Raw genomic sequence first — 23,112 nt, 5'->3', positions numbered from 1 at the left:
GAATGATAGCTCTCTGGGAATTGTGCGTGCCCCACATCAAATTCTACCTCGGATGCCATGCTTATGGCTGTCATCTGGCTCATGGGTCATCGTGAAAAAGGGAATCCTACCAGAGGCATTTGAAAGATTCTAACCCATCAAGATTAATTTACATTAAAAAAAAATAGAGGAAGAAAGGAAGGAAGGAGAGAGTGAAGCAAGGGAAAGACTAGGAAGAAAAAACCAATCCAAATGGAAAAGTATTACTCTTCAAGGAAAGGTCTCCAATGCATTTTTTTCTTCTATAAAATGACTACTGGAAGTCAAGCACTATGAAGATATACACATTCAAATTTCTTTCATTTCTAGCACTTTATTTTACATTTATTACCTGTGCTCTGTGAATAGTTCATGTAAAGATATGAATATTATAGTCATAATTTTCTTTGAACATCTGTTCTTTTTCCAGTTTAATTTAATATATGTGTAAGATAGTCTATTGTTATCATAGATGACATTAGTTAGAAATTATTCACTTAATTATTCATATATAATAAAATTGTGTATTTATATAAATCTAATGTATGAAGATTATTCACACACACAATAAAAGATATTTTTTGTTATAGGCTATCAACTTTTTTTTTTGTGGCTATCAACTTTTAACAAACATATTTCAAATCTGTAGAAGCCTTTTCTTTTATGTAAGTCAAAGGTTGCTTATGAAACTCTCGTAGGACCAGAAAGCTATCCTCAAGCATATCATCCCAGGCAGCAGAGTCACCTGAGGACCTAGGCTTAAAGCAATAGCAAGTTCCCTAGTGATAATATGGCCCGATTAAACTGCATTCAGCAAATTAAAAATGGGCGAGAAATATAATAGCAGATTTCAAAAGTTAAATCTATTAGAAGAAAGAAAAAAGGTCCCCAAGAAAGTTTAAATCTAAAATATTCAAATAATTGATGGATTTGCACCTGAAATCTTAAAAGCAGAAAAATTTTCCTAGAAGCTTTGGTGTCAGAAAGACTTTAGTTTGAAAACTATTTTCTCAAACTATTAGCTATATGATTTTATTTTAACATGCTTGATATTTCCAAGCCTCAGTATTGTGATGGTTTTTCCTTCACAAATTCATTGCAAGGATTAAGAGATATAATACATGAGAAGCACTTATTATAGCATCTAGTGCATAGGAAGAGGGAACAAATGTTAGCTGGTATTATTATAATGATATCCATGAGTTTGACACAAATACCCATCACTTGAAATAAAAGAAGTAATTTTGACATTATAATATCCAATTCCTAGCAATTAGCAGAGATTAAGGGCTCAGTGCATTTCACTACAGAAAAGTAATCTTACAGAAAGTTGTCCTATTTATTTACTCAGTTGTAGCAATTTGAGACTTGAATAGATATGGATTCACTGCAATGACTTTAGAGTATTCAACCTAAAGTAAAAGATACATTCAAATTACACATTGGAAAGAAGATATTTTTATAAGTCAGTTCCATCTACCATTCTCATTTATCATAGTACATATATAAATTCTTACACAAAAATACTCTGTCATGTCAGTACCTTTTCTTCTTACCTGGTTTTTTGACTATGAGTGCTGATGTCCCTGGGCATCAGTAAGAATATGGCATTTTAGTAAAAGCAAACTTAAGTAGTTATTTTAAGCTGGAAGAGTGTAATTTGATAAGAAATATGATCAAAAACAGAGGATAAGAACCTTTTTAGAAATCTTCATTACATTACCATGAACACATTGTTAAGAAAGATTAGTCTCATGTATTAAGACTGGGAGAATAGAGTGATTTTATTACCAGCATTAACTTACAAGCAATATACAATGGAGCATGTGATTCTGAGACTGCCAGCATGGGAAGGTTTATCTCGGGATAATCTCACCAATATGAATAAGGAGTATCATAATCATGATAATTATCCTTTCAAGGTTGAGAACGAGTAGGTGATAAAAACATAAGTGATGAAATAAAAATGCAAATGTATTGTGAACAAGGAACATTCCATGTACATTCTTCTATTCATAACTGAGATGCACATCTTTAGTTGTCACTATTAATTTACTGCATGTATGAGGAGATTAAAGGGTTTTTCCAGATCTTGACACCTTCATTGCCTCATAAAATTGAAATCTCTTTATTCTCTTTCTTCATTTTGAAGATTCACTGTTAGCCCTATAATGTTGACCATTCACTTCTATCTTCATAGGATAGTTTATAATCATCGTAGTAGCTATGCTTATTCTCTCTGAATGACAGAACAACAAAGTCTTTATTTACATTCCATAAGATAAACATCTTTTTTGAATTTCGGAGCAGGTATTTAACATATCCAGAGGAGACGATGACTTTTGCTGATTATCAGTTGGCTCACCAGGTTTTGATCATACTCATCCACCTTTAGTAACTCACTGTCATTCTACACTAACCTATGCATAGCTATTTTGATTGCTATAGATCAATTTTACAACTATTTTAGAATAGAGGTTTGTAGAAAAGAAGCCAGTGTGTCAATAGCTATCACTACAGAGGAACATCAAATTTTCTCATTTCATGCAACCCACTGTTTTGTACATTGGACTTTGTCATCTTTAAATAATTTTAATACCATTTAGAATTTTCCTTCAGTAGTTGGTAAACATCTCTAGACCTCACAAATTCTGCTTAGCAGACAACACTGCAGTTTCTGCAGTATATGCAAAATAATGTTCAATTGTTTGAATATTCTTTGAATTATGGTTTTATTATTATGTTAAAAACATGAAGGCATGAAAATTAATTTATTGGTGTTAATGAAGAGAAGTTAAAGCCTCAAAACTTAGTAACAATCAGAGAAACACAGCTTGTCAAAAGTGGGAAACATTCCACCTCTATCTGAGTATCATTGGGGTTAAATGCTTGTGAGGTTTATCATAAAAGCAAAGTAAAATATTGAATATATAACATCTAAGACTATGTACAAAATACAGGTGTAATTATGTATGGTGAAATGAAGAAGATAATAATATTTACAATCTTTAAGTCCACTGCTTGACTTTAAATCATTTGATTTTTTACACTTCTCGAAATATGTATGAATGCCGGAGAAGATCCAAGATGGTGCCGTGAGTAGTCCTCTTTGTCTCTCGCCCTTCGAGTCTACAATTATTTGGACACTTATCGCTTGACAGGGGATGTCCAGACAGCATCTCAGGACGTCTGAGACACCCACGCGACTGTGCATCGGAGGGCGGACGGACTTTCCTCCGGGAGGATGTGGAGATAGGTGGAAACTCTCCGACCCCGACGGGCAGCCTAGTACCCACAGGCGGCTTTCTTCCAACGGACGCCCCCAGGGGATCCACTCACATCTAGGGCAGGAGCGAGAACACGGCAGAGGAGCGACGGTGGAAGCAGGTGACCAGAACCCTACCTAAGCCCCCCACAGTTGCTCCTAGACGCAGAGGGAAACTTTGGAGTTGCACACCTGAGCCCGCGGGGAGAGTCTCTCCCCGCCATCGCCGGGGAGACCCAGCCTGGTGCTCGGGGCGCCCGGAGGGTCCCAGAGAGAGTCACGGAGGGTACGGAGGTCTCCCAGCTGCCATTGCCCGCCCCGTGGGACTAGGGATTGCCGGAGATCTCGGAGAGGACCGGGGCTGGGGGAACTTTCAAAGGCCGGTTCTGCGACCCGGAGGGGAAGCGGTGGAGTTCTGCCAAGCAGCAGACAAAACTCTCTGTCTGCCATTAGCAGAGGGGCCACGCCCAGCATTCAGGGCTCCCGGGAGAGGCCCGGAGAGAAGCCCAGAGGGCGGGGCGACCCCCAGCTGCCGTTGCCCACCCCGTGGGACTAGGGATTGCCGGAGATCTTGGAGAGGACCGGGGCTGGGGGAACTTTCAAAGGCCGGTTCTGCGACCCAGAGGGGAAGCGCGGGAGCTCCACCCGGGCAGCAGACAAAACTCTCTGTCTGCCGTTAGCAGAGGGGCCACCCCGAGCATTCACAGCTCCGGGAGAGGCCCGGAGAGAATCCCAGAGGGCGGGGTGACCCCCAGCTGCCGTTGCCCGCCCCGTGGGGCTAGAGATTGCCAAAGATCTCGGAGAGGACCGGGGCGGGGGGAACTTTCAAAGGCCGGTTCTGCGACCCGGAGGGAAAGCGCCGGAGTTCCGCCAGGCAGCAGACAAAACTCTCTGTCTGCCATTAGCAGAGGGGCCACGCCCAGCATTCAGGGCTCCCTGGAGAGGCCCGGAGAGAAGCCCAGAGGGCGGGGCAACCCCCAGCTGCCGTTGCCCGCCCCGTGAGACTAGGGATTGCCGGAGATCTCGGAGAGGACTGGGGCTGGAGAGAGATCCAGAGACCCAGCTTAGTAGCCTAGGGGGAAACCCTACAGGCTCACAGCAGCCTTAGGGAAAGCCTCTGCACAGCACCAGTAGAAGGCACCCAGCCACCAGCCACAAGGCTGGAAGACCCCAGGGCAAAAGCAGCATAGCTAGGTGTACTAACCACAGACTTTAGAAGATGCCAATAGCTCTCTTGCGACCCATAGAGGACAAGTGAGATTCGGTGGGTGCCGACAGCAACGGAGCGACAAATATAAGTGATCCCACCCCTGGCCGCTGGAAAAGCCCATAACACCGTTGCAGACCCCAAGGAGAGAGCACATCTAGGTGGGCTGCAACAGTAGGCACCTGCAGCCTGAAGCCCCCCTGTGACGGCCCCCACGGCAGAGGAGGGAATCCAAAGGGCCACTGTGGCTACGAAGAGGGGCCCAGGCCCAGTTAGCAACTACGGACAGGGTTCCTGGTTGGTGAAGTATAAACAGCTGCTCCCCCCACCGCAGCAGCTGAAACAAGTGAAAGGAGCAACTAAATTCTATCTCCATGCGGAGGCACAAATCAACAACATCAAGCAATATGAAAAAATACATTAAATCTCCAGAACAGAAAGAAAGTAACAAATACACAGAAAACAATCCCAAAGAAAATGAGATATATAACCTAAATGATGATGACTTCAAAACAGCCATCATTAAGATTCTCAATGAGTTAAGAGAGAATTCTGACCGTCAACTCAACGAGTTCAGGAGCTATGTCACAAAAGAGTTTGATACGATAAAGAAGAACCAAACAGAATTATTGGAAATGAAGAACACAATAGAGGAGATTAAGAAAAATCTAGATGCTCTGAACAGTAGGGCCGATAATATGGAGGAAAGAATTAGCAATTTGGAAGATGGCAATATAGAATTGTTGCAGGCAGAGGAGGAGAGAGAAGCAAGACTTAAAAGAAATGAAGAAACTCTCCGAGAATTATCAGACACAATTAGGAGATGCAACGTAAGGATTATAGGTATACCAGAGGGAGAAGAGAAGGAGAAAGGGGCAGAAAACCTATTCAAAGAAATAATGGCTGAGAACTTCCCAAATCTGGTGAGGGAGATGGATCTTCAGGTGACAGAAGCCAATAGATCTCCAAACTTTATCAATGCAAGAAGACCAACTCCACGGCATATAGTAGTGAAGCTAGCAAAAGTCAATGACAAGGAGAAAATATTAAGGACAGCCAGGCAAAAGAAACTAACCTACAAAGGAACCCCCATCAGGCTATCAGCAGATTTCTCAGCAGAAACTTTAGAGGCTAGAAGAGAGTGGAATGATATATTCAAAAATCTGAAGGACAAAAATCTACAGCCGAGAATTCTCTACCCAGCGAAAATATCCTTCAAATACGATGGAGAAATAAAAACTTTCCCAGATAAACAAAAATTAAGGGAGTTCATTGCCACAAAACCTCCTCTTCAGGAAATCCTCAGGAAAACCCTCATTCCTGAAAAATCCAAAAAAGGAAAGGGGCTACAAAACCAAGAGCAGAGGAGATAAGTAGAAGGACAACAACAGAGAGTAGCAGCTCTACATCAGAACAGATTAAACCATGGGACGAGAAACAAAGGAAACTGAAGAAAACCGGAAAACAAGACACAAAATGGTAGTGGTAGGCCCCCACGTCTCAATAATCACTCTAAATGTAAATGGATTGAACTCCCCAATCAAAAGACACAGAGTGGCAGGATGGATCAAAGAACAAGATCCAACAATATGCTGCCTCCAGGAAACACACCTCAGCCCCAAAGACAAACACAGACTCAGAGTGAAGGGATGGAGAACAATACTCCAAGCTAATAATGAACAAAAGAAAGCAGGTGTCGCTATACTAATATCAGACAAGGTAGATTTCAAAGCAAAACAGATAAAGAAAGATAAAGAGGGACAGTATATAATGATAAAAGGGACTCTCCACCAAGAAGACATAACACTTATAAATATATACGCGCCCAACACAGGAGCACCAAAATTTGTAAAGCAACTCTTAATAGAACTAAAAGAAGACATCAACAACAATACAATAATAGTAGGGGACCTCAACACACCATTAACACCAATGGACAGAACATCCAGACAGAAAACCAACAAGGAAATAATAGAATTAAATGAAAAATTAGACCAGATGGACTTAATAGATATATATAGAACACTTCATCCAAAAACAGCAGGTTACACATTCTTCTCAAGTGCACATGGAACATTCTCAAGGATTGACCATATTTTGGGAACCAAAGCAAACATCAATAAATACAAGAGAGTTGAAATAATATCAAGCATCTTTTCTGATCATAACGCTATTAAACTAGAAATCAACTACAAGAAAAAAGCAGAGAAAGGTGCAAAAATGTGGAGACTAAACAACACGCTTCTCAACAAACAATGGATCATTGAAGAAATTAAAGAAGAAATCAAATATTATCTGGAGACAAATGAAAATGAGAACACGACATACCAAATCATTTGGGATGCAGCAAAAGCAGTCCTAAGAGGGAAATTCATCGCAATACAGGCTCACCTCACTAAACAAGAAAAAGCTCACGTAAGCAACCTCAAACGACACCTAACAGAACTAGAAAAAGAAGAACAAACAAAGCCCAGAGTCAGTAGAAGGAGGGAAATAATAAAAATAAGAGCAGAAATAAACGATATTGAAACAAAAAAGACAATAGAAAGGATCAATGAAACAAAGAGTTGGTTCTTCGAAAGAATTAACAAAATTGACAAACCCCTAGCCAGACTCACCAAGAAAAGAAGAGAGAAATCGCAAATTAATAAAATCAGGAATGACAGAGGAGAAATCACAACAGATACCAATGAAATACAAGAGATCATAAGAGAATACTATGAAAAACTATATGCCAACAAATTGAACAACCTGGAAGAAATGGACAAATTCCTAGACTCCTACAATCTCCCCAAACTGAATCAGGAAGAAATGGAGAATCTGAATAGACCAATCACAAGTAAGGAAATAGAAACGGTAATCAAAAACCTCCCCAAAAACAAGAGTCCAGGACCAGACGGCTTCTCTGGAGAATTCTACCAAACATTCAAAGAAGACTTAATACCTATTCTCCTCAAACTGTTCCAGAAAATTGAGAAAGATGGAGAACTCCCTAACACATTCTATGAAGCCAACATCACTCTGATCCCCAAACCTGATAAGGACAACACAAAGAAGGAGAACTACAGGCCGATATCACTGATGAACATAGATGCAAAAATCCTCAACAAAATTTTGGCAAACCGATTACAGCAATACATCAAAAAGATTATACACCATGATCAAGTGGGATTTATACCAGGGACACAGGGATGGTTCAACATCCGCAAGTCAATCAACGTGATACACTACATCAACAAAATGAAAAACAAAAACCACATGATCATCTCAATAGATGCAGAGAAAGCATTCGACAAGATCCAACACCCATTTATGATAAAAACCCTCAGTAAAATGGGTATAGAAGGAAAGTACCTCAACATAATAAAGGCCATATATGATAGACCCACAGCCAACATCATACTCAATGGACAAAAGCTGAAAGCCATCCCTCTGAGGACAGGAACAAGACAAGGGTGCCCACTTTCACCACTCCTATTCAACATAGTACTGGAGGTGCTGGCCAGAGCAATTTGGCAGGAAAAAGAAATAAAAGGAATCCAAATAGGTAACGAAGAAGTAAAACTCTCGTTGTTTGCAGATGACATGATCTTATACATAGAAAATCCCAAAGAATCCACAGAAAAACTATTAGAAATAATCAACAACTACAGCAAAGTAGCAGGGTATAAAATTAACGTGCATAAATCAGTAGCATTTCTATACACTAACAATAAACTAACAGAAAAAGAACGCAAGAACTCTATCCCATTCACAATCGCAACGAAAAGAATAAAATAACTTGGGATAAACTTAACCAAGGAAGTGAAGGATCTATACAATGAAAACTACAAGACTTTCTTGAAAGAAATAGGCGATGACATAAAGAGATGGAAAAACATTCCTTGCACATGGATTGGAAGAATAAACATAGTTAAAATGTCCATACTACCTAAAGCAATATACAGATTCAATGCTATCCCAATCAGAATCCCAAGAACATTCTTCACAGAAATTGAACAAACAATCCTAAAATTCATATGGGGGAACAAAAGACCGCGAATTGCTAAAGCAATCCTGAGCAAGAAAAACAAAGCCGGCGGAATCACAATCCCCGATTTCCAAACATACTACAAAGCTACAGTGATCAAAACAGCATGGTACTGGTACAAAAACAGGTCCACAGATCAATGGAACAGAATTGAAAGCCCAGAGATAAAACCACACATCTATGGACAGCTAATCTTCGACAAAGGAGCAGAGGGCCTACAATGGAGAAAAGAAAGTCTCTTCAACAAATGGTGCTGGGAAAACTGGACAGCCACATGCAAAAGATTGAAAATTGACCATACTTTTTCACCACACACCAAGATAAACTCAAAATGGATCAAAGACCTAAAGATTAGGCCTGAGACAATAAGTCTTTTGGAAGAGAATATAGGCAGTACACTCTTTGACATCAGTTTCAAAAGAATCTTTTCGGACACTGTAACTCCTCAGTTGAGGGAAACAATAGAAAGAATAAACAAATGGGACTTCATCAGACTAAAGAGCTTCTTCAAGGCAAGGGAAAACAGGATTGAAACAAAAAAACAGCTCACTAATTGGGAAAAAATATTTACAAGCCACTTATCCGACAAAGGGTTAATCTCCATAATATACAAAGAACTCACACTGCTTAACAACAAAAAAACAAACAACCCGATCAAAAAATGGGCAGAGGACATGAACAGACATTTCTCAAAAGAAGATATGAATATGGCCAATAGACACATGAAAAGATGTTCATCATCGCTAATCATCAGGGAAATGCAAATCAAAACTACACTAAGATATCACCTTACCCCCGTTAGATTGGCAAAAACATCCAAAACCAAGAACGACAAATGTTGGAGAGGTTGTGGAGAAAGAGGAACCTTCATACACTGTTGGTGGGAATGCAAACTGGTACAGCCACTATGGAAAACAGTACGGAGATTTCTCAAAAAGTTAAAAATAGAAATACCCTATGACCCAGCCATCCCATTACTGGGTATCTATCCTAAGAACCTGATATCAGATATCTCAAGAGTCCGTTGCACCCCTATGTTCATCGCAGCATTATTTACAATAGCCAAGACGTGGAACCAGCCTACATGCCCAGAAACTGATGATTGGATAAAGAAGATGTGGTATATATACACAATGGAATACTACTCAGCCATAAAAAAAGACGAAATTGGCCCATTCACAACAACGTGGATGGACCTCGAGGGCATTATGTTAAGCGAAATAAGTCAGTCAGAGAAAGACGAACTCTATATGACTCCACTCATAGGTGGAAATTAGTATATTGAGAAGGAGAATCTGATCGGTGGTTACCAGGGAAAAGGGGGGGTGGGGGGAGGGTATGGAGGGGGAAGTGGTGTACCCACAACATGACTAACAGAAATGTACAACTGAAATCTCACAAGGTTGTAATCTATCATAACATTAATAAAAAAAAAAAAAGAAATATGTATGAATGCCACACATGTAAGAGGAAAGCAGAAAATGTGGAAATGAGGTTACTGTCAGAGAGAAAAACTTATATGCATACCATCCTTATGTAGATGGCACTTAAATCTTTAACCCATGACACTCCCTCTGAGATCTCACCACATATATCCTACTGCTTACTGGACTTCTCCACCAGATGTTCCCCAAAGCACCTCATATGTAACATGCCTAAAGTTGAATACATTATTCCAATTCCCAAATCTGCTCTGTCCCATATTTGCTATCAGTTTACTGTACCATTTATCATTTACTGAAGTCCGAAATCTTGAAACCATTTTAATCTCTTCTTTATCCCCCTTAACACTCCTCACCAATAAACCCACACATACATAGTCAATTAATTTACAGCAAGGGACCAAGAATATGCTATGGAGAAAGGAGAGTCTTTTCAATAAATGGTGTTGGGAAAACTGGGTGGTCACATGCAAAAGAATGAAACCAGACCCCTATCTCACACCATACAAAAAGTTAACTCAAAATGGGTTAAAAACGTGAATGTTAGACCTGAAGCCATAGAATTCATAGAATAGAAGAAAACATCGGCAGTAATTTCCTTGACATCTCTCTTGTCCATGATTTTTCGGATTTGACACCAAAAACAAAGGCAGCAAAGTAAAAATAAACAAGTGTGACTACATCAAAATGAAAAGCTTCCACATAGCAAAGGAAACCATGAACAAAATGAAAAGCAACCTACAGAATGAGAGAAAATATCTACAAATCACATACCTGATAAAAGATTAATATCCAAAATATATAAAGAACTCAACAATTCAATATCAAAAAACAGTCTATTTTTTTAATTTTTATTTTTAAGAATACCACTGTCTCCTGTCACATACATACAGTTGATTTTCTTTATACTATCTCTGTACTTCATACTTATTCCATTACTCATTTCATTCATATTAAAAATATTCCCTTTTTTGTCTGACTTCTTTGCTTGTCTATGAAATGACAATGACGTGAAATGACATTGAAACCAGGAACTTCATCTTAGTCTTTATTGTAACCTCCCTGTTTTAGGAAATGCCTAGTAAACAGTAGGAAACCTGTGAGCAATGATCAGAGATTGTCCATATACATAATGTTTTTAAACACACACACAAAGGTCTGTATTAATAATGGACTTGTTGAAAGCTTAATCTCTCTCAGCTTTCCCCAAATACTATTGAAGATTCTAGGCAATTTCTATTTTCAATGTAATATCTAAATGAGTATCCAGTCCCACTTTTAAGCTAAGGTATTTATCGCTATATCTTATCCATAAAAAAGCTTAATTGGTATCTTCAAATCTATAAAGTTAGAAAACAACACACTGTAGTTACAAAGCATATTGTGTTTTATCTTCTTTCCTGCTATCATATGATCATGATCAATATGTAGAACTAAAAAGAATAACCATAGGGAAATAAAGAAGAGGTGATAGAAAGCTCTGTTTTTTCAATTTCAAATAATAATAAAAAAAATTATTACATACCCAAGGCTTTACTATAGTAGGAATCCCATGATTTCCAAAGAGTATCAAACATGTAGTCCTGTAGATGGTAGGAGATGAAATTTCTTATTCTGTCAGTGAAAGACATCTGGTCGTTGAGTTCTGATAAGATAGCAGGAACATAGGAAGGAGGGTATGGTACCTTCCCACAGTGCTTTTCTACTGTTGAGGCAGGAGAAAACCTCAAAGAGTACATAAATGGAATTCCCAGTTTTAAAGCTATTATATCACCACAAGGAATTACTGGATCTGATACCAGGACCTCAAATTTGCTTTTCTTCAGCTTTTCCATCAGCTTTTCATTTTTGAGAACACCATCACAGATTTCTTGACATACCATGTGGAAGTCCTCAAGGACTTTGGCTATCTCCTGATAGAATCTCCAAATGGTTGAAGGAGAGGGTCTATTTTCCATCCATGTCAAAACAAAGTCCTTGATCACGCTTTCTATTCTTTCTTTGCTAAAGGGTACCTTATATGTTTCAAATGTTGGAGATGAGTTTGAGGTTGGCACGATGAAAAGTGCACCAGAAGAAACTAGGACAGTCACATTATGTTCTTTTTTAATCAATTCATCGATAATTATCTTAACATTTAGCCAATGACTACCTTCCATTGGCCAAATGAGGACATTCCCACCAAGAGTGATTCCTAGGAGACTTATCTGAAGAGACAGCAGCAGAATGCTCTTGTTTAACATAATGTGGCTTGATGGAGAAGATTTGATGAGATGCGTCACAAATGAATTTCTCTGCTTTTCAAAGTAAAAAGGAAAGACAAATTATTTTTCAATTTTGATTCAAACCATTGATACCCTTAAGAGCCTTCTCTTTACTAAGGATATTAGCCATGATAGCTCCATATTTTATGATAATTTTAGGTTTAGGGGTAACGTGTATCTTAACTTTCAACCTGTTTTTTTAGCTTTGATTATGATTCTTGCTCTCTGATTCTTTTCTTGAACCTACAACCCTTTCTTTGCATCTCATAATTGTTAAATTCGTACTATGAAATTGCATGAAGCCACTGTATATCTCAATTCTAAACTCAGGCCTGGGTACTGAAACCTCAGATAGGATCTGAACTCCCTCAAAAATGTAGAGATGCTAATACTACATGTTTTCCAATATGTAATAGATTTTATATAGTCATTAGCAACAATTAAACATTATTATAGTAGTTGTGAACAGACGAGATTATCGCAAAAAGAATACTTACAAAAAGTTGAAGTACAAACAATAGAGTAAGCATAATATTTACTACTACTTTAATAATATGTTTAGGAAAGTACTTTGTGTTAATAAATTACTGAGTTTTTTATTGGTAGCTTGTAGGCACAAAACTCCCTTCTAGGTGAAAGATGGATAAAAGAGATACTTCTCATATCCATTTTATAGTCTACCAGTGGAAGATAAGAAAATTGGATATGTAACCCTAGCAAAAATCAGTATAATATATCAGAGTCAGCATGAAATCACAAAAAGAATTTAGATTTTAGAATCAATTAGGCCAAAGAATCCTAGATTAACATTACGCTGCTTGATATTTATGAGATTCAGTTTTCTCATCTGTGAAATGGAAATTAAAAACAATTGAAGAGACTTTGTGAGTATCAAATAATACAAAATAAATGAAATATTTATTTATATATAATAAATGAATAACTATGCATTAAACATTATAAAATGTGTAATAATATGGTCTATATATAAGATAAATAAATATTTAAATAAACAAAATAATATTGAGTAAGCAACAAGTATAATTTCTGGAGTAAAAGACATGCTTAAAATCTGGTATATTTCCCATTTAATTCCGTCTCCATTTCCTAACTAGAGAAAGCGACAAGTGCCTTCAGATAAAATGATACAGGTAGAATGTTTCAGAGCTCTATAGAGATTGCTTCTAGGTTCTTTTTTTTTTTTTCCCCCAGTGAGAGGATCCAGGGCTAAGAATAGGAAAGTCTTCATTAGAGATATGGTATTTGATAGTCGTCTTGAAGTCTGAAGTATCCGGACATGAGTGATGAGCAATGTACACAAAGGAAACCCGTGTTATTTCATAAATAATATTTTTTTATTTTAAAAATACATCACAGTAATGTGACCAGTGTTAAGACATTTCTCAAACTATTGAGGTTAAATTTTTGATTTGTTTGTATTCTTAAATTTAATAGGAAACTAAATGAAGAAATTATATGGACCACAAAGGTTTAAAGAGGTTAAAAAAAAGTTTTTTTCAAAAATGGCTATCTAAAGTTGTTCTAATTATTCTGACCTTAAGACTACTGAAAAACTAGTCTAGTCTTTCCAGAAAATTTTTGAGAGATTGTAGCTAAAATTATGACATATATTTGTGAAATCAGGTTAGTTTAAAGAAAAAGCTAACATATTTGAAAAGAAGGTAGAATATTGTTAAAAACAAGACAACAGGCTCAAAATGGAGTCACTCATGCTAAGCCCCACAACACCAAACTGAAACAATTAAGTTTCAGTTTAATTAAAGTCTAATTAAAGAGTTTTGGCCTCTCCCAGAAACAGAATCTTAAACCAATCAATTGGAAATTACTTGATCAGCAGACTCCTGCCATCCCCTAAAAGAAAGTGACCTTCTCACAACCAACCCACTTTTTGCTAGTATAACTTCCTTGTCCTGCTCCCTTCTGCCTGTAATTGTCATTTTTTTACAGCTCCTCAGAGCTCCTTGATATCTGCTAGATGAGATGCTGCCTGATTCATGAATCATTGAATAAAGCCAATAACATTGTTAAAATTTTCTCAAATTTTGTTTTTTAACACCAAGCATTAGTATAAATCTTATTTGTTATTTTACGTATGCCTAACGAAGGAACAAACAAACTCTCCACTGAGAGGAACTAGAGGTAAGAGACGAATTTTTAAAGAAAACAATGAGCTCACACTTAGATAGAACTCTCAATTTATTGCTTTACAATATAATTCTTTCAATATTTACAAAACTATTCTGAAGTGTAACACCTGGGAGGAAAAAAACCCCTCGAATTACTTCAAAACTGAAAACTTTTTCAAAGGAAAGTAACAAACCACACCAAAAGTTAACCCACAACCTTATAATGGTTATTTCTTTTAGAAGAAAATATTATAAAATAAGTCCAAATGTACATTATACATTGCTTGTATGCTGCTTGCCATGAGTTTTTAAAATTTCTTACCTGAAGTTGCTAGCTGGAACTTTAATAATGCTCCTTTGCCATTAGGAAGTTGAATTTAAATAAATCCCAGTAAGGTAAGTGTAACATGATAAGAAATGTGATCTTAAATGAAAAAAAGATTATACAGATTTGTTTACTCTTAGCATTCCTTACTCATTACATTATTAAGCAGATTAACCTCTTGTTAAAAGTTTATCCCTTTATTAGGTCCCTGGAAATTATTTGCACTGAATATTGCCCTTCCTATCATGGTCTCCACTGCCTTAACCCCCACCATCAAAGTGTGTCTGGATGTATTCTTAGCGGAGTCAGCTCTATTCAATCTCTGTCTGAAGTACACAGTCAAGAGAAGAAAATAAAATTTAATTTTGTTGCTTCCTTTCCAATTCCAGACCCATTGGTTACTGATCCTTTTCTACCCAGGGACACCAATACTTTCTTGTTTGTCTTGTTTTATGTCCCAAGAACTTGGCTTGTCTTTCTGCCTTCCTGGGGCATAAAGGTTATTATCTCCTGCATATACAGCAGCTCAACCGTCACATTGGTGGACCAAAAATATGACCAGGCAGAAATGTGGGTTGCACTTCATTTACAGCTGGTGTTCTGCCATTTACTAGCTCTCAGGGGAATTGTCTAAGTCCTCCTTTCTCTTTGGCCATATTTTGGGAGTGGTTCTGGATCTTGGGAGGGTAGTATCCTTTGCACCCTCTTTGGGGATGCCCCTTTCATCTGATGAACAAATGACAAGCCATAGGACATATTGGAGTATATGGGGAAGCCATTTGGGTTAAAACTAATTTGGCCTGACCTTATTTTTCCAAAAGTGCTTGATTTGGCCAGTTGAGCATGCATTATTCATCTGCTTTAAACACTTATTATGCCCCCAAAACAAGAATGATGCCTCTAAAGATAGGGATGTAGCCTCGCCCATATCAGCATTTCCTTTAGGATAATCATCTCCCTCTAAAAAGCAAGGATTAATTACTGACCTGCTATGCTCACCTTGTGACCACTGACCTGCTGACCGCTTATTTGCTGTGCCAGCCAAGCATCTCGTGATCATTGTAAAAGGGGTATTCCTACCATATGGAGTGTATGCTCTTTGTTCCAAGATGGTGTACAACCACTCTGTACACCCCACTTCTTTAGTGCCCTTCCTTCCTTGTGGAAGGAAGACCCCAGGCTACTCCTCAGATCTGGCTCATAACAAACTCACTCCAATTTTGATTTATAGATTGATTATGGATTATTTGCATTGACAGTTCTTGATGTAGTTGTGGCAGAATTTCAGAGAAACCGAATGGAGACCACATGGAATCTATACTGAACTGGCATTCAGTACCAATAAGGGCCCATTGAACCCCTCCCCAGATCACTGCATTCTTCAGGTGACTCCAGTGAGTTCTCCTGAAACCCAGATCTTATTTTAAGTTATGGTCCAGAATTTGTATGAGTAGTGTCAAGCCTTAAGACTAGGTGTCTTAAGGGGGTCCCAGTAAGTACCCTAGGTACGAGAAACCTAGAAGAATTTCCTAGACCAGGGGAGCCTAGTGGGAACTTTGGAGTGAATGGGGCTGGCTTAACTTTTTAATTTGGCTTTAAATTGGAAAGGATTTGTTTATAAAGTCTGAATAAACTTCTTGATAGAGAAATGAGAGTCTGAACTTGTTCAGCTCTAAAGAAAAGGGAAACCAGCTCTTCTCAGCTGTAAGGCATTCTCAGGCAAATAAGAACCTAGTGGGAGTGTCTGAGGTTTAGCCTCAAGAGGCATAGCAGTCCCATAGTGAATTCCATTGTGAACTTTCACTAAGTAATTGACAGCTCATCCAGGGATGCACATATGAGGGTTGGTCACCCACTCACTCCAAGCCCCGATGGCAGTTTTAGACTTCTGGTGGGAGAAACTGAGGCACTTTTATGACCTTTCTCTAGGAAGTAAGACTCACAAGCAGCACATTTTTGACTCACTACACTGTCCCTAGAAATTGCTCAGACTTTACAGTAAGACAAACTTAAAAGAAAAATGGGAAATCAAGCTTCTAAAAGCTGACCAGTCCTGAATGGTAGCCTTCCCTCACAACTCCAACTGGCTTCACGCTGAAACTTACAAGTGCTTAACAAAATGGCCATAGCTGTAAATGTCTGGGAAGGTAACTTGGGATAAATTAAAATTACAGTGGCCACTGTCAGGCTCTTTTCTAAAAGCCAGATAATAGAGAAATTTTTAAAGAGGTGAGCTCACCAACTTCTAGCACAATTGCTAAACTAAAAGTTCTGGAAGCTGTAAATATTTACAAAGAACAGCAAAAAAAAAAAAAAAAAAACACCTCTTACTAAGTTTATTACATGTCCTGAGGGCTTGGTTTAGTCATCATCAGGTTGGAGTCCCAAAATATGGTCAAAATGCAGCTTCACCCCATTTTGCAGTCAGAGATGGTCAGACAGAAATGTGGTTTGCTCTCCATTCACAGCTAAGGGTCCTACCAAACTGCTGCCACCCTCAGGGGGATTATATTGGCCATTAGAAGGAACATTCCAATTAGATAAGATCATCTAAGAAGAACAAATAAAAGTAAAGACTTCAAAATTCCAAAAGAACTTTATTGAAAGATTTTTTGCAAAAAGCTAATAAAAATTAAGTTACAAAAGGTAACTGAAGGAAAATATATTAGGCCGTGGCTTTACAGACATCCCCAGTAGTCTACTCCCAGATTTAATGAGACTTGGAGATTTTTTGGAAACTGCTATGTTAAAGATTATCAGAAGTATTCAATACCACCACGTAGTTGCAGTTTGTCCTGGTTGAAGCCTACGATATTTTAAAAGATTTAGCAATTTATCATCAAAAATTCAGCCAAACTGGAAGCTGATATTCAGAGTTTTATAAGAATCTTTTTAGGCCTTATTCCCTAAACTAAAATAAAACTAAGAATCCAGAGGGCAAGAAGCAAATTAGGGATGATGTCTTTGGACAGATAGATTAGCCTATAATGTCATTTAAGTTACAAACCAAATCTGAGAGCAACTGTCTTCAAATGACAAACCCTGGCAAAATTGGAAAGCAGCTCTATAGGCAGTTCAGATTCCACCCATCTCCTTTATCTCAAAAAGGCTTATCGCCTTGCCTCTCCAGGAACTGTAATTTAGCCCATCACCAATTCCTAAGACTAAAGAGAAAAAAAAAAAGGGAAAAAGGAAAGAAAATGGCCATAAGAGTGCCCTCACCAAAAATCTAGCATTTTGAGTGTCTTCTCCACAAATGTTAGTAAAAAATAGAATTAAAACAAAATTTGGATTCATAACTAGAGGGCCTTGTATTAGTGTACCTGATTCATGGCAGTAATTTTAAAACAATAGCTAGGGAGTCTCGGTGTTTGTGTGTGTATGTGTGTGTATGTGTGTGTGTCTGTGCTATCTTACCTCCAGATAGTATAAACTCTAAAGAGCTCTTTTCAGTTGGCTTAAAGTAAGCACTTATATAAGTTATTTCTTATTGTAATAGCAACTAACCCAAATGACTTTCAAGTTAACATAATAAAATTAATCTTTGGCAAGTGAAAGCTTATTTAAGATTGTTGGTTTGATTAAAATGGACATGTGTTTAGAGTTACCAGCACTGGATATGATACAGACATGCAGCTTTTATTCTATGTTTATTGGTCAAATAAGCTGATTTTATCTCTACTGCAAAACTGATTAGCAAAAATAATAGCTTAAAATGATAGCTAATTTAGTCTAATGTCTCATGAATATTTACAAGCAATCTAAATAATTTTTTTCTTTCTTTTTTTTTTTTTTGAGGAAGATTAGCCCTGAGCTAACATCTGCTGCCAATCCTCCTCTTTTTGCTGAGGAAGACTGGCCCTGAGCTAACATTCATGCCCATCTTCCTCTACTTTATTTATGGGATGACTACCAGAGCATGACTTGCCAAGTGGTGCCATATCCACACTTGGGATCTGAACCTGCCAACCCTGGGCAGCTGAAGCAGAATTTGCGAACTTAATTGCTGCACCACCAGGCCCAATTATTGGGAATGAGTAAACTAAATAAATGTGAAAAAATAAAAGTGTTGGGGGAACTTTTTAAAATAATTATGTGTTATGGCATGTATATTTGAGATAACTTCCAAAATCTCCCCAATAACTTGAAACTTTGAAGCTTTGCTAGGTGAAGTTAAATGATAAAAAGTTCACTGAATATCTGGGTCATTTTCAAATAAGATAAAGTGCTGAAATATTGTTGCTAAACATGTATAAGTTTGTCTATTCTTGGCTTCTTATTATAGAGAAAGCAAAAAATATTAGGGTCTATTAATAAATATGTCTTATTTTATTAAAATTGAACTATGAAGTAGCATATTTCTAAAAATTATAAAAAGTATTTATAAATTCACCAAGTCACAGAATGCTAATGTAAAAGACAGTTTAGAATTGTTTATGTCTTAGTTATTGCTAAAAATTAAGGTCTGTAAGCATTAAAAATTCTAATTAATACATGTGATTAAATCTACTAAAGTTTAACAAGGAAAACATCTTTTTATTCAAGGAAAGTAAGATGTATGTTTTCAGTAAAGAAAAGTATAAAGAATGGAAACATTTTTGTTTGTTTTGTTGAGAAAGATAAACTTGTCCTAAAGTACTAGGAGGCAATAGAGAAGGCATGATATAAATTCTGAATGTAAAAAGAAACTTATAGAAAGTTTGTAGAAAAAGTACCCTGAAGAAAGAATTTTGTCCATGGTCAAGGTGGCTAAGATTAAAATGAATTTAATTGAGTGAATAAGTTTTACTATCAGAAGTAAGATGGTTCAAAGATTAGAATTTGATTTTCTTCTTCTTAAAAGGATAATTTTCCTGGACTTTTAGTTTGCTCTTGATAAAGAGATTATAAAAGGTTTTCTTTACTTTTGAATGAGTCTCACTTTGGTTAAATAGATAGCTAAGGGAGCTGGCTCTGTGGCTGAGTGGTTAAGTTTGCATGCTCCACTGTGGTGGCCCAGGGTTCGGATCCTGGACGTGGACATGGCACCACTCATCAGGCCACATTGAGGCGGCATCCCACATCCCACAACTAGAGGGACGTGCAACTAGGATATACAACTGTGTACAGGGAGGTTTGGGGAGATAAAGCAGAAAAAAAAAAAGATTGGCAACAGTTGTTAGCCCAGGTGCCAATCTTAAAAAAAAAAAAAAAGATAGCTAAGCATTGTTTCACAGCGACAAAAGATCAGCAAATGCTTGTTCTTATTTGACAAGGTGTTTTAAAACTTTTTTATATTTTTGATACTCTCCCCAAAATTCAGATCCTAAAGGAAGTATTTCTTTGGGCTCAAAAAATAATTTATCTGAGAATTTTCAGAGGCGCCCTGGCATTTCTCAAAGAAATTTGTTCTTTCTTCCTGTAAAGAGGGAGATACTAAACTAATTAGGCTTCTTTGGTATGCTAAATTGCATGGGAAATGTTGTCAAGTAAATGATGATAAACCTTCTTAGGTTATATTGTGTAGGTAAATATTATTCGCTATCTTAACCCTGGTACTTTGCTTACATCACCACAAGAGGAAAAGACCACATCTGTATTTTATCTAATATGGTTTACAGATGGGTCTTGCTTAAACCATAATCAAGGACATTATCAAGCTGGATATACTCTCCAGCCTTGAAAATGCCCACTACTTTCTTTTAACTCTGTTAACCCAGTAAGAGGTTTCCTTCTACAGGTTCAAAACCTTGCCATGGAAGAAGAGAAACAAAAGTGGCAACAAAAGGGGCAATTTTTGACACCACCACGCAGATTTGGCTTGGGTCCTAATAACAAACCATAGTGCCTACTGGAGCACAATTGCGACTGCTCTAGCATATACACCAATTAACCCACTGGTCACCTGAAAAGATGATTTCATGGGGAAAACAATACTTTTGGAAACTTTCTCCCACAGTGGCTCATAAAGCCTATACTCAGTGTGCTATATGCCCAAAATACAATCTAGGGAAACTATTTCATGGATCACAAGGCCACTTTCCCCATCCTAAGGAATCCATTAAAGCATGGCAATTGAACTTTGTTCAAATGTCACCGTCTCAATGATAAATATGTCTTGTAATGATCTGTATGTTCTGACATTGGGTTGACACCTTTCCTTGTAGAAGGTTGATGACTTTAGGTAAATTGTTATTGAAAAGGATAATTCCTGTTTGAGGAATTCCTACTGAGTTACATAGTGATCAAGGAACTCATTTTACTGGCCAAATGATTAAATCTGTTTGTGACATTTGGCCAATAATGCAACACGTTAACTAATGACACAATCAAAACTCAATTGGAAAAGCTTTCAGAAGAATTTGATCTCTCATGTCCAAAAGCTCTTCCACTACTGTCTCTCAATCTTAGATATATACCCTTTGGTAAACATCAGCTGTCACCTTTTGAGATTATAATTGGACAGACTATGCAATTAGACAAAAGAATGTATGAACCAGTTTTACTTAAAGGAGATCTTAATTATTTCAAGGTCTCATTGAAACACTTTAAAGAAATGAGAGGTTGGTAGGCGATTCTTTTCACAGTGAGCTCCTAGGAGAAGAAAACCTTTAGGATCATGAACAACAACCTTGGATTTTGTTTATTGGAAAAGACACCTGATAAAAGACTCTGTGTAGCCCTGTTGGAAAGGACCATATCAGGGACTTTTAACCAATTCATGTGCTGCAGAATCAAAAGGCATAGACTCATGGATTCACATTTCTGATTTAAAAGAAAAAAGCTTCTCCACCACAGTGGGTTTTAGTTCCTATTTCTGATACCCTACTTCAACCAACCAATGTGAACATCTCCAAACCAGGATGAAAAGATGGCATGTGTTGTAGACAGCTGTCCCAAGACTCCAACCAGTCCCGTATTACCAACCTTATATCTTCTCACTTAAACCTTTGTAATTCTTAAACCATATACCTGTTTTATAACTGTTCCATTTAAGGATTTCAGAATACTATCATACTTAAAGAAAGTGATTGGTTTACAACAGACTGCTCTTGAATGCCAGGCATTTATCAGGAAGCTTCTAATAGAACTCAATGGTTATGTGGAACAAAGCTCTAGCTTTGGCTACTGCCTGCATGGCTAAAACACTGTACCCCTAGCTTCCCTTGGATGCAGTGCACTGAACTAACACTATTGCCAAGATTCCTTTCTTTAAAGTCAGAGGAGCTCATTCAGTGTTCCACTGGTATGGCTGCCTAGTAGCTATATTTTTTCCCTCCTTGGGGCTAGAAGATGTCCTATCATATATAGAAGCTCTGACTACATTTACTCAACAAGCCCTTAAAAATAGTCAAGCAGGAATAGACTTTTAACTACTAAAATATCTTTAATGTAGAAAGGTAGTCCTTCAAAAAAGAATAGCAGTAAATATTTTAACTGCATTCCAATGTAGTATGTGTGCAATAATTCTAACTGAATGCTGTGTTTTTAAAGTAGATGAATCTTCCAATGTGTTTTCTCAGGTAAAGCACATTAAAAAAATAGGTGAATACCTTAAGCAATTCTATACCCAGTCTTTATTTGTTTGGTTGGCCCTCTTGAGATGGTTGTTCCTTTTTTTGATATGCCAAAAAACTCATTTTAAAATTAATCTTCAAACACTGAATTGTCATCGTTACTGTACCAATTCTGAAATTGTAAACAACGTGAGAAAGGAGAATCAAATGTACAATGTTTGTGCAGAAATCTAAAATTAATTGAAAAATTATATAACTTATGAAATGTTTCTTCTGTTAATACCTACCTCTATGCTTGTCTATTTCCCCAAAACATGGATAACTGGGCAAATAAATGAGATAAAAGCCTAGCACCAAGGGACATGATGGACACATGTCAGGCAGCGACCACTCTGGCACCAAGGGACAATATTTTGATCATCAAAGCTTTCTGTCAAATGTTTATTGATTAAAAGGGATAAAAATGAATAAATGACAAGCAATAGGGTATATTGGAGTATCTGAGGAAGCCATTTGAGTTAAACTAATTTGGCCTGAACTTGTTTTTCCAAAAAGGCCTGTTGAGCACACATTATACATCTGCTTTAAACATTTACTATACCCCAAAAACAGGAATGGTGCCCCTAAAGATAGGGACATAGCCCCCCCGATATCAGCATTTCCTTTAGGATAAGGATCACTCCCTAAAGTCTGAGGATTACTTCTGACCTGCTGTGCTCACCTTGTGACCACGGGTCTGCTGACCACTGATTTGCTGTGCCAGTTAAGCATCTCTTCAAATTGCAAAAAGGACTTTCCTATGATATGTAATGTATGTTCTTTGTTCCAAATGGTATATAACCACTCTGTACACCACACTTCACGGTGCCCTTCCTTCCTTGGGAAAGGAAGGCCCCAGGCTAGTCTTCAGATTTGGCT

The 23,112-nt window shown here is 37.6% G+C and overlaps 1 protein-coding gene and 1 long non-coding RNA gene across 4 annotated transcripts in view; one reads left to right on the top strand and one right to left on the bottom strand.

Moving 5' to 3' along the window:
* The window catches only part of LOC103565311 (UDP-glucuronosyltransferase 2A2), a 66,929-nt gene extending 51,941 nt beyond the window's left edge, over window positions 1-14,988 (bottom strand). The window contains exons 1-2 of one of the 2 annotated variants that reach the window (XM_070614742.1): window positions 14,696-14,988; window positions 11,488-12,259 (exon numbers count right to left, since the gene is read on the bottom strand). In XM_070614742.1, the coding sequence (XP_070470843.1) occupies window positions 11,488-12,205 (718 nt within the window). In that variant the 5' untranslated portion in view covers window positions 12,206-12,259; window positions 14,696-14,988. The remainder of the gene's footprint in view (window positions 1-11,487; window positions 12,260-14,695) is intronic. The other variant, XM_070614743.1, reaches the window with a different exon arrangement.
* The window catches only part of LOC103565312 (uncharacterized), a 102,230-nt gene that overhangs the window by 59,015 nt on the left and 20,103 nt on the right, over window positions 1-23,112 (top strand). The gene's annotated exons all lie outside the window — the stretch shown is intronic.

The sequence above is a fragment of the Equus przewalskii genome, chromosome 3 (assembly GCF_037783145.1).
Source record: "Equus przewalskii isolate Varuska chromosome 3, EquPr2, whole genome shotgun sequence".
NCBI lineage: Eukaryota > Metazoa > Chordata > Mammalia > Perissodactyla > Equidae > Equus > Equus przewalskii.
Note: the sequence above shows the minus strand (reverse complement) of the source record. Positions and strands in the feature narration are given on the sequence as shown.